At 46.0% G+C, this 16,292-nt stretch overlaps 1 protein-coding gene and 1 long non-coding RNA gene across 2 annotated transcripts in view; one reads left to right on the plus strand and one right to left on the minus strand.

Moving 5' to 3' along the window:
- Positions 1 to 16,292, minus strand: part of MTM1 (myotubularin 1) — a 1,347,122-nt gene that overhangs the window by 1,088,187 nt on the left and 242,643 nt on the right. The window contains exon 5 of the mRNA XM_069612751.1: positions 15,798 to 15,905. Coding sequence (XP_069468852.1) covers positions 15,798 to 15,905 — 108 coding nt within the window. The remainder of the gene's footprint in view (positions 1 to 15,797; positions 15,906 to 16,292) is intronic.
- LOC138480937 (uncharacterized) overlaps positions 1 to 16,292 on the plus strand; it is a 549,246-nt gene that overhangs the window by 253,768 nt on the left and 279,186 nt on the right. The window lies entirely within an intron of this gene.

Genomic DNA, 16,292 nt, shown 5'->3' on the forward strand with positions numbered 1-16,292 from the left:
CATATATCCAGGGAATAAGTGCGGGTGTGGTTAAATTGCTTTTGTAATCAAATTAGAAGTGCTTTATTTCAGAGAAAAAAACCAAAAGCAATACAAACAAAATGAAAAACAAACAAATGTAAAATCCAAACTTCTGGCAAAATTAAAAACGTACTAGAGAATCACAAAATAAAAACATTTAAACAAGTACACATTATTAAGAATATTACATAAAAGACAACAGAACAATATACAAATCTTCAATGGGGTCTTGTCCACGCACAAATTGAGAAAATACATTAAAACAACTATAGATCCAAGCTTTAAGACATTAAAAAATAAAATTACATTTTACATTTCATCAGTGGGTTCACCAATGAATTCAGCCTCAATCTTTGCTGTTATTTTGAGTGTTTTTACTAAATATCTTTCGCCAACCCAGCACACTGAAGGAGAGCTGAACATTAAGACCATCAAAGCAGGGACGCAATGCCTAAAGTGCAGTGTGCGTAGTAAAGGAAGAAGATTCTTGTAAATGGGGCAAAAGAACATAGTATCTTCAATAGTATCAGGCCCACATGCACAAAACCCATCCCCGGATGGTGAGCTTTTTCATTAACTTGTGATAGCCATTAATAGGAGTAGGGTGAATCTTAATTTGGTAATTAACGAACGGGAGTACAGACTCCTGAGCCTGGTTAAATATGAATCCACAGATCTGCTAACCACAGGGAGCGTTAATGCACAATCTTCTCATAATACGTTTTGGAAATTAGAATAGGGTTCCCTTAGCAGTGGCTTCCAATCTTGTACTATGCATGAGGGGCCAGAGAACCAGGCTCCCAAACTAATATTAATCAACTCGGTCTTTATATATAATAACCATTCAATTTTGAGTACATCATCACTATGAAGTAGATCCAATAGCAGCCCTTGGGTAACAGCAGAAGGATTGGTCCATATGGAACACCACAAAATTAATGATTTACATGTAGAATGAAACATGGGGTGCACTGGCGCATCACGAGTACCCATTCCAGAAAAGGGTTTTCTGCACGCGCCAAGGGATGAAGATTAGCATACCCTTAGACCCCTGCAGCATAACCACACTACAGACTTTGCTCTGTAGGTCATTAAAATTGCCTTGATTGGCATACTCCCTGTGTTACGAGCAAAAAGGAGGATCAAGATGCACTACGCCGTACACAAAGAATAAAAGGGTAGCAATGGTCCGAAAAAAATCGGGACATCTTGAACACCGATCAACTCAGTCACAAGTTTGTTAATGTATAGATTACAGAGGAGGCAGGGCCAGCAGGACACACCCCTGGAGTAACCCAATCCATGAACTAAAGGGCAAAGATAGTCCACCTGCACTACCAAACCTGACAGACACCCTTATGTCCGAATGCAATATTTTGAGCAGGCCGACACTATTGTGTGGTATTCTCTTCTGTAATAGTTTTTCCAATAATAGATCCTGGTTTAAACCATTGAAAGTGCTTGGCATGTCCATAAAAGCCAGGTAGATCGGGGTTCTGTATCCAGCAATATACTTCCCGACTATCTGGGACAGATTCAGGGCCTGTTCTACAGTGCTTAGGCCTTCCAAACTGCATAGAGGATATTGGAAAGAATAGCTTCGACCAATTCAGGATGTAATAATTTCACAAACCATTTAGCAATTGGTTTAATGTTTCCAACTGGGAGAGATAACCAGAGATCTAATAATTGCATTAAACAGACATAGTAAGATGGGGGCCCATAAAACTAGGATCGTGCCTGTAAACATCCATTGGGCAGAAATTTGGGTCATGGCTCTTGTAGAAGGAAGCTCCTTTCAGTGCATGTGTGATCACAGTCAAATTAAATTACAGGTGGGGGTCATGAAGAATCCAGCGAAAGGGGACAGTGAGACTAGGTCCAGCGCTAGTCTGCTCAACCACACCCCCACCATATAGAGCAGAGAAGTGGGTAATCCAGATTTGGTCTTCAATATTACAAGTAGAACCCTTCACTGCATTGGGTTCTGATACTCCTTTTGCCACCATGCTCCAAAATTTGGGATAATCCCTGGCGATGCCTCCGAATGAATATGGCCCTTTTATATTTTCTTTCCATCTCAGGAGAATTAGAGCAGTAATTCTAGGGTATTCCTTAAGCAAGGCTAAGGGAGCCTTTTTACTATTCCTGCATTCCTTATCAAGCAAAGAAAGTTTGTTCTGACTAAATTAAGGGTGGCGCTGAATGCATTTAGTCATGGCCTGCTGTCTTACTTCTGCGAGTATGTTATTAAAAACAACAAATGACATCATGTGTATCACGCAAACAGAGCAGGGAGTCCACAACAGGCTGGATGTTGGCTTTGGAGAAATGCCAGTGAATGCCAAATTGTAGATCATCCCATTTAAGTAGACGTCTATTAATACCAATTCCCCCCACCTGTAGGATGGTATCATGGGATTTAGTGTTGATTTCCAAGAGGCCTGTTAGACCGAGAGGATCACGATCACCATCTTGTGTAATATGTAACATGCCCAATTTGTTGCCTGGATAGTATTCGCCTATTGAGGACAGTTTCTGGGCTTTACCAATGGTGAGGCCTTCAATGAAGCCGGGAGGGCAAGATAGCTTTCTAGTCGTGCATTTTCATTGCCGGCAGAGGAGCAATAACATTGTATGGAGTGTTGTCCCATTGCAACCAGTGCAAAATCTTTCAGGTCTGGTATATGTAATCCCCCTTAATTGATTTCGAAAGTACAAGAGAACCCCATGACAATCAGTCCTGTCTCCTGTCCAGCCCCCTGATATAGTATTAGTAATTTCAACACTATACATTGCTATACGTTTTAAAGAGCTCGGATGGTAGGTCATCCAATCTGGATGCCTTCCCCGGATAAAGATCTGCAATAGTGTCAAGTATTTCCTACAGGTTGATAGGTTCACTTAACAGTGCCCTTTGCTCCTCCTTCTAGTAGTCCTCATCCAGCCAGACCAGCTCTGTCTGCTCAAAATATGTGTTGATCTGTACTGCTGCAACTGTGGTTTTAATAGAGTATAACTTAGCAATGGATGAATGACAGATTTATATTCTCGGAGTATGTAATAACTTGCACTCTTATCACTGATGATTTCAATTTTGGATCACCCCCGTCAGCCTTTGTTTGCTAGGTCTGTCCCATTCAGCGTACTGGCGTGCCTAAATTAGCTTATGAAACAGTATGAGTTTCACGCATGTGTAGGGCAGGCCAGGTCCCCAGTCCAGTCTGTTGCATACCTCTCGTCAAGAGATTTCAGTTGTGTCTCTAGTAAATTAAGGGTCACACCTGTTAATGGATTTCTAAAATCAGTCCTGGGGGACAGATTTTAGGAGGAGACTCCAATTATGGTGAACAGGAGCTCTGAGAGTTTAGCCAAAACCCAGTCAAGGTCGTAATTGAGAGCAGTCAAGGCTTAGTTTCGCGATAGTGCAAGTGTGGTCAGGGGCCCTCAATGAGTAGACACAAAATAACACACAATAATTCAGCTTCGTCTGTTATAAAAATACAGTTATTTATTTAAGCCTTTAGAACACATTGAAAAATAAAACTAGCAGGTAGTACTATCACACAATACTCTTTTATACACATATATACAATAACCATTAGGTTCATTTAATATACATAAAAAAACTTACCCAGATAATGCAGGCAAGTAATGCAGATGCAGTGCAAAGATGGGAACCAGCCACAAGTACAATATCCTTTCTTTAGTAGTCCAGCCCCAAGATGTATGGAGCCTAGTGCCCAAATGTCACATGTTCCCATACAGGTTTTATCACAGGTAGGAGTTCTCTTAAAATGATGCAATAGGCTTGTGGTGGTGATTATTTACAAACTATTTAAAAGTACAACAACAATTTACCAGAAGAGAGGTAAACTCCAATCCAGAACCATGTCTAATCCAGCGGCAGGATACTTGATTCAGGTAGGACGACCAAAAGTAAGAGGGAGCTAGGAGACCAAGGGATTTTGTCCAATTGTTATCCTATGGAGGACAGAGGGGACAGGCACAGTTATGCTTACTTACCCCTCCTTAACTCTTTTTCCCAGGGATCCAGATTGGTCGACTGGGGGTCAATGGGAGCGCAGTCTTCAGTGTTACAGCGAGAGGTACCCAGCGGTTGCAGGTTCGAGGATTCTTCTGGTCGGATGCAACTGCAAGATGCAATCCCTGTTGGTGAAGAAATAAAGATTCCAATAATGCAGACCTCTTCAGGACACTTCACAGGATGGAGGAAGGAGGGTTCAGTGATGATTACCGTTCAAAGGCGATGACGGGTGCCCATCCAGTCATGGTCACAGAAGTTGCTCCAGGACAGGTTCTCTTGAGGATAGGAAGCTGGAATTCGGAGAGAATGTGACTTGTGAAATAAGCTGGCAACCACCAAAGTTCCAGCCTTGAACGCGGAAGGATGACAGTTCTGGCAAAGGTAGCCCACATGGGAGCTGGTCAGTCCACCGGGCAGTCCAGGGACTATTCCGAAGGCTATGAGGGGCTGGATCCTCTAGAAGGCATCAAGAATGTGGTCCCACTATTCCAAGGGCGGAAGAACCAATGAGGGTCTTTGGAGAACATGTAGAGGAGAAGGCTTCACCGGGCCGTTCACTGGAGACGTTGCTGGGCCAATGCAGAAGACTTCCTCGGGTCATCAATGGATTGCTCTTTGATGGATTCTTGGCTCCAACGTAGATTTGATGACAGGCTGCAGAAGTCCTACTCTTATCCAAAATCCCACCAATGGCGAGGATCTGAACCCTTGAAACAGCCAGTAGTTGCCCAATCAGGGAGAACTATTGGTTTCACATCTGCCCCAGTGCTAGACTTTAGACTTTCTGGCATAAGAGACACACACACACACACACACACACCCCTTATAAGGACTTTCATAACCTGAGAGGGCAGAAAGAAAGCCAAACTACATTACAAGAGGTAAAATAGTACTGTGTAATTAATAATACTAGTTGGGGAAAGAAGTAGACCAAGACAGGATGGTTCGAGGACAAAAAGTTTGGGAAGCCAATGGCCGCACTTGAGCATACTGGCATTTAGCAAGGGCAGCACATAGCATTTCCTATCTGGGATCACATGCAATAATAGGGGAGGAAGAATAGCTCAGCAGCAAGGCGTTTGTCTTGGAAGCAAGACAACGCAATGCAACACAGGTGTGAATCCCGATCCCGTGCTTAGGAAACAGTAAGAATGCTATAAATTAACAGTAAAATAAATAAAAGACCATGTGCTAGGAGGGGTGGTAAGGTGACTTGACACAGTATTGTTTTCTGTACTGACTAGTGTTCAGATTTTCTCATCCACAAGCCTGCAACCACATACACCGGACAAGTTACTGCAGGTCTTGATGTCTGTGACACAACAAAGTACTGGAATGGTCTCCAGATTCCTGAGTCGCGTTGGAGTTGTTTGTGTCCCAGTGCTCCCTCTCCAGTCATTCAACACCGGAGCCAGATCACTGCTGCAACGGTATCCAGACCGGAATCCAGAGACCACACATCCTTCCAGTTTAGCGTACCATTAAGTACTGAGGTGTTGTCATGACCTTCCCAGACAATAGGGAATGAAGTGTTTTGCAGTCATTTTCAACGGTTTCATTCTTTGCCGCCAGCCCATGATTTGGAGATAAAATTATATGGGGCTTATATTTTGCATTCTGCATCACCATTTCGTTCTGATCCCGTTTGGTGATTTTTCTCTTTTTTAGCTTTTTTGTAATAGGTTTCCATCATTTATTTTTTATGTACCATCTCCTTAATTAATTGTAAAGCCCTTTGGTGTAAAGCGCTACAGAAGCATAACAAATCAATAACACAGAGTTAGTGTTTTATGTTAGGTAAGTGTCCAGAGAAGGATCAGACAAAGACTGACTTTTCAAAGCCAGCCAGAGACAAAAGTGAATTGTATATAGGAGAATTCTGCATGCACTTGCCCCATGTTTAGGCTACTTCAAAAAAATCAAATAAAGCATTTTATTTCACACGACTCTTCGGCCCATGTGACCAAGTCCTTAGGTGCCCCCACTGCGGGTCATTTACACCACATCTGCATCCCGGGCCTCCGCACTGTTATCAGGTATCATTCAAGTAGCAGCCAACCCACATAAAGCATAGCATTTTCCAACTGTCACTCCCAACTTTACATGTGACATTATCCAGGTCACACAACAAGTGCAGGTTAAGGTGCCACGTCCATCCAAGACATGCAAAGTACATCATCGGCAATATATGACGCAACAGCAAGGTAAACGGGAACACGTTTATGCACAATTTGGAAAACAAAGTTTTGATATTAGGGTTGGTTACCTCATACAGTATTTGGTTTTTAGTACTTCATCTACCTCTGTAGCAGTCCCAAAAGCTTGGAACAAGTTGCAATGCCAGAAGGAAAAATGCAATATAGGCCTAAACCAGTCCATTTGCGGTCTTACTTTAATTACCAGTGTGGATGTACAGTTTTTTTTTAATATTACTTTGTATTGGTTTTGTAACATACAAACACTGGTCCTCACCGGGCCAGGACACAAAAAAAAAAAAATCGTAACGTTCAATGGAATACTCAATCAAGCAAATCATACAATGTCACGTTAAAGTTGTTGTACTAAGGAGAAAGATACCCTGCTGCCATGCACATTCTACATTCTGGGGTGTCACATCAAGTCAGGTTTCAGAGTTCACACCACGTCTTCCCATCGTTGCCATTTCTTGTTCGCCTTTTCAGGACATCCCCTGGCTTTATACACTCTCCTTTTTATGGCAATGCAAATCTGTACATCAGTTATCCACTGGCTTATTTGCGGCGTCTCTGCAGCACCCCATAGTTGCGCTATATTCCTTTTAACAATTGCAGTTGTTGTCATGAAGCAGAGCTTTTCGTATCTCGACAAGTCTATTTCGCTGTCTGCCCCAAGCAGTAGTAGTTTAGGGTCTCTGGGGATTGTCTGATGTAGCACTCTGGTAAGGATGTCGCAGCATTGCTGCCAATAATCGCGGATATTTGGGCATTCCGATAGCGTGTGAAAGAAAGTTCCTTCTTCTCTATGGCAGCGTAGGCAGTTGGGTTCCGCTATCCTACCCCAGCGGTATAAGGATACCCTCGGGTAATAGATTCTATGTAGTATTTTTAGTTGGACTGGTCGATATGGCTACCTCCCGGGGGAACATTAAAATCTGAACCCAGTCTTCCGGTAATATCTCCCCAACTTCAGCTTCCCATTTTGTCCTGAGCCGCACCAATTCCGTTGTGGCAAAGGAGGTGATGGCGCTGTACATTACTGTGGTGACTTTAGTCTGAATGCGATCTGTTATTATGTTGCGTTCTATTGGAGTAGTATCTGGCTTATCAGCAAGTGCAAGGAGATGCCGCTGGAGTGCATGTTGAAGCTGTGTGTAATGGTACCTTTCCGCCTCTGGGAGGTTAAAGGATAGAGCCAGTTCATCGTAGGATCTGATGGCGCCATTTGTTATAATGTCACCCACCTTCTCTATACCACATCCCGTCCATACTGGCCATTTCGGTAATTTGGCTACCTCATGGAGGTTTCTATTATTCCATAATGGTTGGATTGGCGTGACTCTGTCTCCTCATCCCATGAAGGTATGTGATTCTGCCCAAATACGGGGCGCCTGTGCTGCCATGTTTCGTGGGGTCGTTCTGGGCATTGCCTTGTACAGTTCCAGGGGGGGCGATGCCCGTACATGTGGCAGTGCTGGATCCACATGCATTGCATCATTTACTACCGACATCTGACTGGCCCAGTAGTATGTCTGTAGCCTTGGTAGGCCAATCCCACCCTCCCATATTGACCTTTGTAGTGTTTGAAGGGCGATTCTCGGGCGTCCACCCCCCCATAAGAGTTTTCTGACTATGCCGTCTATTTTCCAGAACTCCTTCACAGGTATATGTAGAGGGGCGTTTTGGAGCACATATAGGTAGCAGGGGAGTGTCAGCATTTTGAACAGTGCAGCTCAGCCTAACAGGGTCAAGGGCAGGGACATCCAGTGCTGTACATCACCTGTAAATCGCTCCGTAATGGGTTGTAGGTTATTTGGTGTGTAGTCATCCAGGTACCTCGTGATCTTAACTCCCAGATACTCGAAGTGTTCAGGAGCTATCCTGTATGGGCAGGGCTCAGGAACCTTACTACCCAGAGCATTTAGTGCAAATAGCGTGGATTTGGGCCAGTTAACTCTCAGGCCGCTAAAGGCACTTTATTGCTGGAGCAGCTGTGTCACCACCGGGCATGTCGTCTTGGGGTCCTTCAAATATAGCAATAGGTCATCTGCGTACAATGAGACTTTGTCCTCCCATTCTGGACAACCCGGGATGCTGCTCAATGTGGGTGCCTCTCTAAGCAGCTGGGCCAGTGGTTCCATGGCCAGTGCAAAGAGAAGTGCTGATAGTGGGCAGCCTTGTCGGGTCCCTTTTCCCAAGACAAAGGAGCGTGAGGTCCATCCATTCACTCAGACTTCAGCCATTGGTGCCTCATATAGCAGTTTGACCCAGGATAGAAACTGTTCTTGAAACCCCATTTTACGCATGATAGCCCAGAGAGCCTCCCAGTGAATAGAATCAAACGCCTTTTCAAAATCTATTGCAAGTACGCCCAGGGGAATGTTGAGGGTCTGGGCTCGCTCGATGACCAAGTGTATTCTTCTTATGTTCATTCTCGTGGATCTGCCGAGCATGAAGCCACATTGGTCCGGGTGGACTAGGGATGTTATGACTTGCTGTAGGCGTGTCGCTAGGAGTTTGGCCAGTATCTTGGTTTCGCTATTAACGAGGGAGATGGGCCTATATGAGCTGCATTGGTCCGGGGGTTTATCTGCTTTGGGTATCACAATTATCGTAGCTTTCCTTAGGTCCGTCGGGAGACGTCCCGTTGTCCGGGCCTGCTGGAACATATTGAGTAGGTGGGGGGCTAGGTTGTTACAGCCTATCTTCTTCCAGGTTTCTATGGGAAAGCAGTTTGGTCCAGGGGTCTTCCCGGATTGGAGCTGCATCCTGGCCATTGCAATTTCTTCTTCCGTGATGTCTCTTTGTAGGCCAGCAATCTGGGTCTCACTGAGGGACGGAAGGGTGATTCCATCTAGTATGGAGGTTTCAGGGGGAGTTGTAGGTGCCTTGTATAGCCCCTCATAAAATCTTGCGAATTCCTCAGCTATGTCCTCATCCGTCAGGAGGGATTGCAAGTTTTGGAATACAATCGCTGTTAGGGAGAATTCTCTCTTTAGGCTGAATTTCCTAACCTAGTGAGTCCCCCAGCAGCTTTGCTGGATTTCTGGAGTTTGTTTTATTTTCCTGCCAAGGGTGAGACTCTTTTTCTCCCACTCTTGGACATGATTTATGGTGTTCCTTTGAGTGTTTATGTGTTTTATGGGCTGTGGGGACCTTTACTCCATAGGGTCTCATGTGTTTTTACTATGTGTGTTACACAGCACCCTCCGTGCAGTGACACAGGGGTGTCATAGTGACACCCCACCATAGACTCCATACCCTGGGACTGACTACTGTCTCCCAGGGCATGTAAAGTCACCATTGGCTTTACTAGTCCCAAATTATTAACAGAAACCGGTACAAACCATCATATTGTGGACGTACTGGTCGGGGCAATTCGATTGCCCCGGGTCTGTTAGTCGAGGGGGCACGTCTCCGTCCCCCCTGATCGAGTTTTGGCTGGTGGCAGTGGATACTACTTTTTATATTCGACCGCGAATATATCCCTATAGGATTTTCCCATTGTTCGAGGCTACCAACTTTAATTATTTAATTCTCATAGCCTTGAACATACCGCCGGTTTATTTAATATTAATTCGCCAGTTGGTATTTTTTGCCAGGACTCGATTCTAAAATGGGGTTTGTGTTCTCTTCTGTGACTCCAACCCAAGTCGAGCCCTTTGTTCCACTTTTTGGCGGGCTTCTCCACAGAAGCCTCCAGAAGTGGTGCCACTCTGTCTGGGTACTACAGTGGGTGTGGGAGGGGGTTTAGGCACCCTGGACTGAGTTACCTTGGTAACTCAAGTCGCACTCTTGTGTGATTGGCCCAAGTGGTGAGCCGGCCGGCTCACCACTTAGCATGTTTGATTGACAGCTAGGCTGAGTGAATGGGGGTGTGCTGCATAAAAGCAGGGCTTTGGGGACTGGAACTTCAGAAGTCGCCACAAGACCTGAGAATCCGACGAGGGAGAAGCTGAGCCGACCTACCACGACCACACCACCGGTGGAGCCCTGTGGAACCGACTCACCACTTCCCGACGACAGAGAAGATCTCCCGGCTTCTTCCCCTGACTGGTGGGCACAACCAGTTTACCTTCTTTTCCGCGCATCCCAGGACGTCTTGTGGTCGAATTGCCCGTGCCAAGCACCCCGGCAACCGGATAGCCACTTACCACTGGACCACGAATAAAAGGACCGCTCCTTTTACCTGAGAACTCCGCGGCTGGTTTCTTCACTGGCAGTGCAACGGACTCCTGTCTTCCTCCCCGACGAGATCCTCTCTTCCCCCGGACGAAGCACCGACTTGCATCCGCTGCCAGGAACAACTGCCCCCGCTGGAGTATTCTCACCTCTTTAAGGTACCGTGTCCGCCAGGCCTCCCTTTCTAAAAATTGCCACAAGGTAATAATAATCCCTTAGCCTTCTGGACTGGGCTGACCGCCTTGACCATCTAACTGGTCCCTTTCTCTGGTCCAACTCTTTCTGAACCTTTTCAAGACTTTGTGCACTTCAACCGTGTGACCTTGGACACATTTCGTTCTGATCCTCTTAAAGTGGCTTCTGAACTCTAACTTCACGGTTTTACTTTGCCTTCCTCTCTTGTTGTGTTCTTGTGAAAGTGTTGGTATCTGTTTCAAATTATACTCTGCTTTTCTCTCCCTTTTTAAAACGAATTATTAGAGTGCCATCTGCGTTAAGCGCTCACCGCTGTCTGAAAATAAGTGGGGCTTTACTTAAGAATTGTCTAATATTCTTTTAAGGGAGTGTATATCTTTTAGTGACCGTGTTTTCAAACTGCTTAACATTAGTGCCTGTGTGTTTTACTAGATGTGGTTTTAAATAAATAATTATATCTTTTACACCAAGCTCTGGTCAGTGTTTACTTGTTCTACTATGTTCTTTTGACCTATTGTGAATACTCTGTATACTGCCTAACTCTTCTTGGGGGAAGTCCGACTGCTCAGCCACAGCTACCAAGTGAATCTGTGTGGTGCAGACTGCTACCAAGTGGGTTTACTGCCAAACACCTGTAGTCTTAAATCTTTTGCAGTGGTCCCAGAGGGAACTGCACAGGTTTCTGCCTAACAATCGCTCTCACATGATTGTGTCCATCTCTCCGCTCAAGCCAGGTTAGGACCTTCCCGCCTTGTCCCCAGTGTCGTATATTCTGGCTCTCATTGCACTATGTGCCTGTTTGGCGTTGTCCAATGCAATGTTTTGCAGTTTCTTTTGGGCTAGCATCAGGGCTCTGTTAGTATCTGGACAGTCGTTGATTAGATGTGTTTCTTCTGCCTGTTTTACATTTGTTTCTGCCTCTCTCAATGATTCCAAGTATATTTTCTTTTGTGCCGCCGTCCAGGAGATGATTTCTCTTCGTAGCACCGGTTTGTATGCCTCCCAGAGTGTCGAGACACTTTCCACTGATCCCTCATTTGTCTCAAAGTACTCTGTAGTGGCATTTTGTATGCGTTCAATCAGCTCGGGTGAGCCTAGGTAGTAGTTATTTAATCGGTGGGGGAGCTGGTTTGCACGTCGTGAGTGACATGAGTAGAGGGGAGTGACCTGAGATGCCCCGTGGAAGGTATTCAGCTTGCGTTGCTGTACGTGTTAATGTCGCAGGCATGAAGAAATAATCCAAACGTGACAGCGATGCGTGTACTCCAGAGTGAAAGGAGTACTCCTTTTCTTCCGGATGCAGGTCACGCCATACATCCCTAATACCAAACGCTTCCACAAATGTAGCCAGGTTGGTTCGACGGTTGGGGTCTCTGTTGCGTAGGTGCGTACGGTCTTGTACATTGCTCATGACGTCATTGAAGTCTCCTAGGACTAGAATGTCCGAGGTATCGCTGGTCAGCAAGGGCGTTATATCATCCATAAGTCTGGATTGAAGAGTAGGTGGAGCATAAATCGCCATAAGGGATATCGTTTTATTCCAGAGCGTGCCTATGGCATATGTGAATCTGCCCCCAGTGTCCTGTATTGTTTTGGTGAGGGTGAGCGGTAGCCTTTTGTGTATTAGTATCAATACTCCTCTAGCTCCCATCGTAAAACCTGCTTGTATGGTTGTTCGGTAATTCGAGCGCTTGAATAATGCATTGGATGTACCTGCCAGATGGGTCTCCGTTAGGAAGACTATATCCGGGCTGTGCCTGTTCAGGAACTGCCTTACTAGCCTCCTTTTCAGGCTGTTTCCTAGGCCATTTACATTCCAGGTGAGTAATTTTAAGGTTTTGTTCTTATTGTCTTGCAGAGTTGCATTCGTGTTCATGGTTCCAACTGACAATGGGGCCCCCATAGTAGGGGAGTTGGACGCGTGTGACTCGCAGCAGGTAACAGTAATTGTTGTTCGATTAACCACTGTTTTATATAATGTGTAGTGCTTCACTGAGTATTTCCAACTTGTAAACTTACGCCAAACTCCCCCCTCCCCATACTTCATCCCCAACTGAAGCATCTGTCGCCCCTTAACAGTTCAAACACTAATTAAACAGTATATCTAGGCAGTCTAGACCTTTGCCTATCGTTGTACGTTTGTTTCTTGCTAAAGGGGGCAGGTCGGTTCCAGTCGCCAGCCATTATAATTACTTTCTGCCATGTGAATTTTGTTTCAAGCTGGATTCATTTCCTTTTCGTATCTCGTGGTTACACTTGCCTTGGCTGTTGCTGATTTCCGTCATGCGTTTCACTGTTGCAGCACTTCTTCCTGCTGCTGTAGTGGTCTGTTGTCCGGTGGTCTCTCTGGATGTGGCCTATTACGGTCATTTCCGGCCTTCTTCCTTGTGTTCCAGTAACCTTCAATATGCCTTTCCGCCCAGCTCCTAGCTTCCCTGGGATCCGTGAAGTGCACCGTTGTGCCCTTGTGATATATTTTGAGTTGAGCAGGGAAGATCAGGCCATATTTGGTTCCCAGTGATTGCAGGCGTTTTTTAAGTGGGTCAAAGGATTGGCGCTCTTTTTGGACTTCTCTGGTGAAGTCAGGGAAGAAGGAGATTTGCGCCGTTCTAGGTGATGGATCCTTTCGTTCTTGCCATTTGTAGTATGGTATCTCTATCCCTATAATTTAAAAGTCTTGCTATGACTGCACGCGGCGGTGCAACAGGTGTAATCCTGCCCTTTGGGATGCGGTGGTCTCTCTCAATAGAAAAGAATTTGGAGAAGGATTCAGTATCATATGTCCAGCAGCCATCTTTAGAGGAACAGCTCCATACATTCTCCTTCCACTTTTTCCGGAAGGCCTAGGATGCGGACGTTATTGCACCTTGATCTTCCTTCACTTTTGTCCACTCTTCCCTCCAGGGATTTTATTCGTTCTAACATGCCGGTCATCTGGCAGTTGACTCCCTGCAGGTTGTCCTCGGTCTCCGATATGCATGCTTCCGCCTCTCCAGTGCGTGCAGTCAGCTTCTGCAAGTCATGTCTCAATAGGGATACCTCAGCGCCTATGGTGTCCATTTTCTTTTCCATTGATGTCCTGGAGCTGGCAATGGCACCCATCACGTCTCTGAGGGAGATGTCTTCCATGTTCTCAGATTCGGTCGATGCTGACCTCTCTGGCGAGCGAGACAGTGGAGTGGTTGCATACTGTTCTATCCTGCTTTGTCTGGAGGTTTTTCTGGGCTTGTCCTTCCCCATATTGCGAAGCAGGCCTTGTAATGTGAATAGAAGTACGTTTTGCATTTGGGAGGGGCTAGCAGTGTCGTTACAGAGGTATCTTGGCTTAGTTGTTCACGAGATCGTCGGGTCCGGTCGAGCACAGAGTTCTCAGGAAGTGCACGGACCAGGCAAGTGATCTTTTGATCCTGTAGTGTCGGGAGCAATTATGGTTTACAGGCCGTTATCAGGGTCTATGATTGTTGTGGCATGCACTCTTCTTCACTGCTTGGAGCGCTGTGCTTTCATTATCCACTGGCGAGAAATAATTGTTCTATTTGCTGCAGTCCAGATCAGTAGCTATGCATAGGGACGGTTTTATGTTGGTGTCACGTTTTTATGGGTTGCAAGACTGTCTTGCCCGTGTGCAGGGTTTGGCGCCCTGTTTCTGCTCCCTTCAGGTTGTGGAGATTACGTTCTTCGCCTCACTGTTCTTATGTTATGGGTCTGCCGGTTCACCTGGCTCTCCTTCGTGGTTCAATTGCGGCAGGGGGATCTCCGGTCAGTCATCTTTTGTGTCAGGGGGCGAGTTGTGGTCACTGCTGCACCCTCCCACATGCTCGACGTTTTGTCGCTGTGTGGTTGTTAGGATAGTGCTTGCTTGGACCCTCAGTTAATAGGTGGTAGGCGGTAGTTAATCTATTTTGGTAGGCCACCGCCATTCTTCCTGGTCACCCAGCGCTCACTGCCCCCATCTATGCAGGAGCGAAAATACGAGCAGTGATATAGTTTAAGTATTACTGGAAGTTCGTTAGGCTGCTTTTCTCAAATAGCTTTGGATTGGGAGGAACTGCTACTGAGGGCCTGCGTGTTGTATGGGCTGCAATTGTGAATCATTTTACAGAGCCTGCGCTGAAGAAGCAGGCGGGTCCCAGTTCAGCACCTGGGTCGCGCAACACTCATTCGGCAGTCTCTCGGGGTGGGGAAGCCCTTTGCTTTATACACTAATCCGCAGTGGGTCTTTTCTTGTGTTGCCCCGCGTCAGGTGGGGGCCCGCTTGCACCGAGAGGGGATCGTGAGATTCCTTCCTCACAGCGTTTTTCGGGCAGGTGGACAGAGTTCAGGGCCCGCCCCCGCCTCTCCTTACCGGGTCTCTCGGGTTCAGTCTCTTGGTGTGCACCGCAGGCCAGTAGAGCAGCAGGCAGGCAAAGCATCAGGCTGGCGGGCGCTCGACGATGCATGGAGCACCCGGATCCACTCGGGGGGCCGGGGGGCAGGGATTCCGGCGCGGATCGCCTCACGTAGCCAGTCCGCACCTCCAGTCACCGCTGCTCGCACTCCGGTAATGTGTTGGTCCACGCAAGGGGGAGGAGGCAGTCCCCTCCCTCCGAAGCGGCGATTGTCTCTACGCAGCCACCCTTCCATGGGTACCAGGATATGCAGCGTTGCTGGGTCTGCGCTCAGCAGTGCCCGGCGGCCATCTTGGATCTTTATCAGACGCTGTCATTCCAACTTTCACCGGCTTATTTCTTTGAAATTGGCAGCCGGTTTCACACTTCGACCACCGGACATGAGATCCGTTATGTTCCGACGCCCAAAAACACCTTTTACTTCACATGGGCAGTCGTTATTCTAGCAGGATATTACAGGATACGGCTGGCGGCCTCAAGAGCACCGAAGGCTCACGTCTTCATGCCACGTCCGTTGGACACGCCGTGGATGTACAGTTTGACTACGCTGATGCACAGTTGTGCAGACGTGAATACTGCTTCAAAGTGCATTACAACTAATTTTATGGGAGAGAAATATTTCTGGAAATGCAATCTCTTAAAAAGACCTACATATAAGGTAAAGATAAGTCATTATACAGTACACAGGTCATTGCCATGAAATCAAAATAGTTACAGAATGCAACAGCTAAACCATATATTTGTTTCTTAAAACATGTTAATCCTTACCTTACAGGTGATATCTAACCCATAAGAATTTTCTCCTCTACTAGAAGCACCCCCCATTTTTTCAACTCTTAAAATCAGACCAAGAGGCACATCCAGCACAGCAGGCTCCTAAAGAGTAAAAGATGGTGAAGGAACATAAATTTACCATGTTAGAATAGCAAACATTAAATTCAAGTAAACTTGACCGAAACAAGGGTTCACCAGAATAGTTCAACGTAAAATAATTTGTTTAATATTCACATGTTATGCGATAAACACATCAGAACATTTTCATTGACTCTTGAAGTTGTTTGTGTCAATCATAATGACAAACAAGCATTGGAAATGCCAACAGTTTTGGCTTTTGTGTGGGCATGGAAAAGGCATTTGCCAGGTGCTGCCGAAGTGGCATTAACTGGCCATTGATGGTAGCGGCTGCAAAATGGTGCTAGTACCTGGGCATATAACAGTTCCTGGCAAATGTCTGATACGTATACAGAAGCCAAATTTGTTGGC

Source organism: Ambystoma mexicanum, chromosome 5p (genome assembly GCF_040938575.1).
Source record: "Ambystoma mexicanum isolate Mex_15411 chromosome 5p, UKY_AmexF1_1, whole genome shotgun sequence".
Classification (NCBI taxonomy): domain Eukaryota; kingdom Metazoa; phylum Chordata; class Amphibia; order Caudata; family Ambystomatidae; genus Ambystoma; species Ambystoma mexicanum.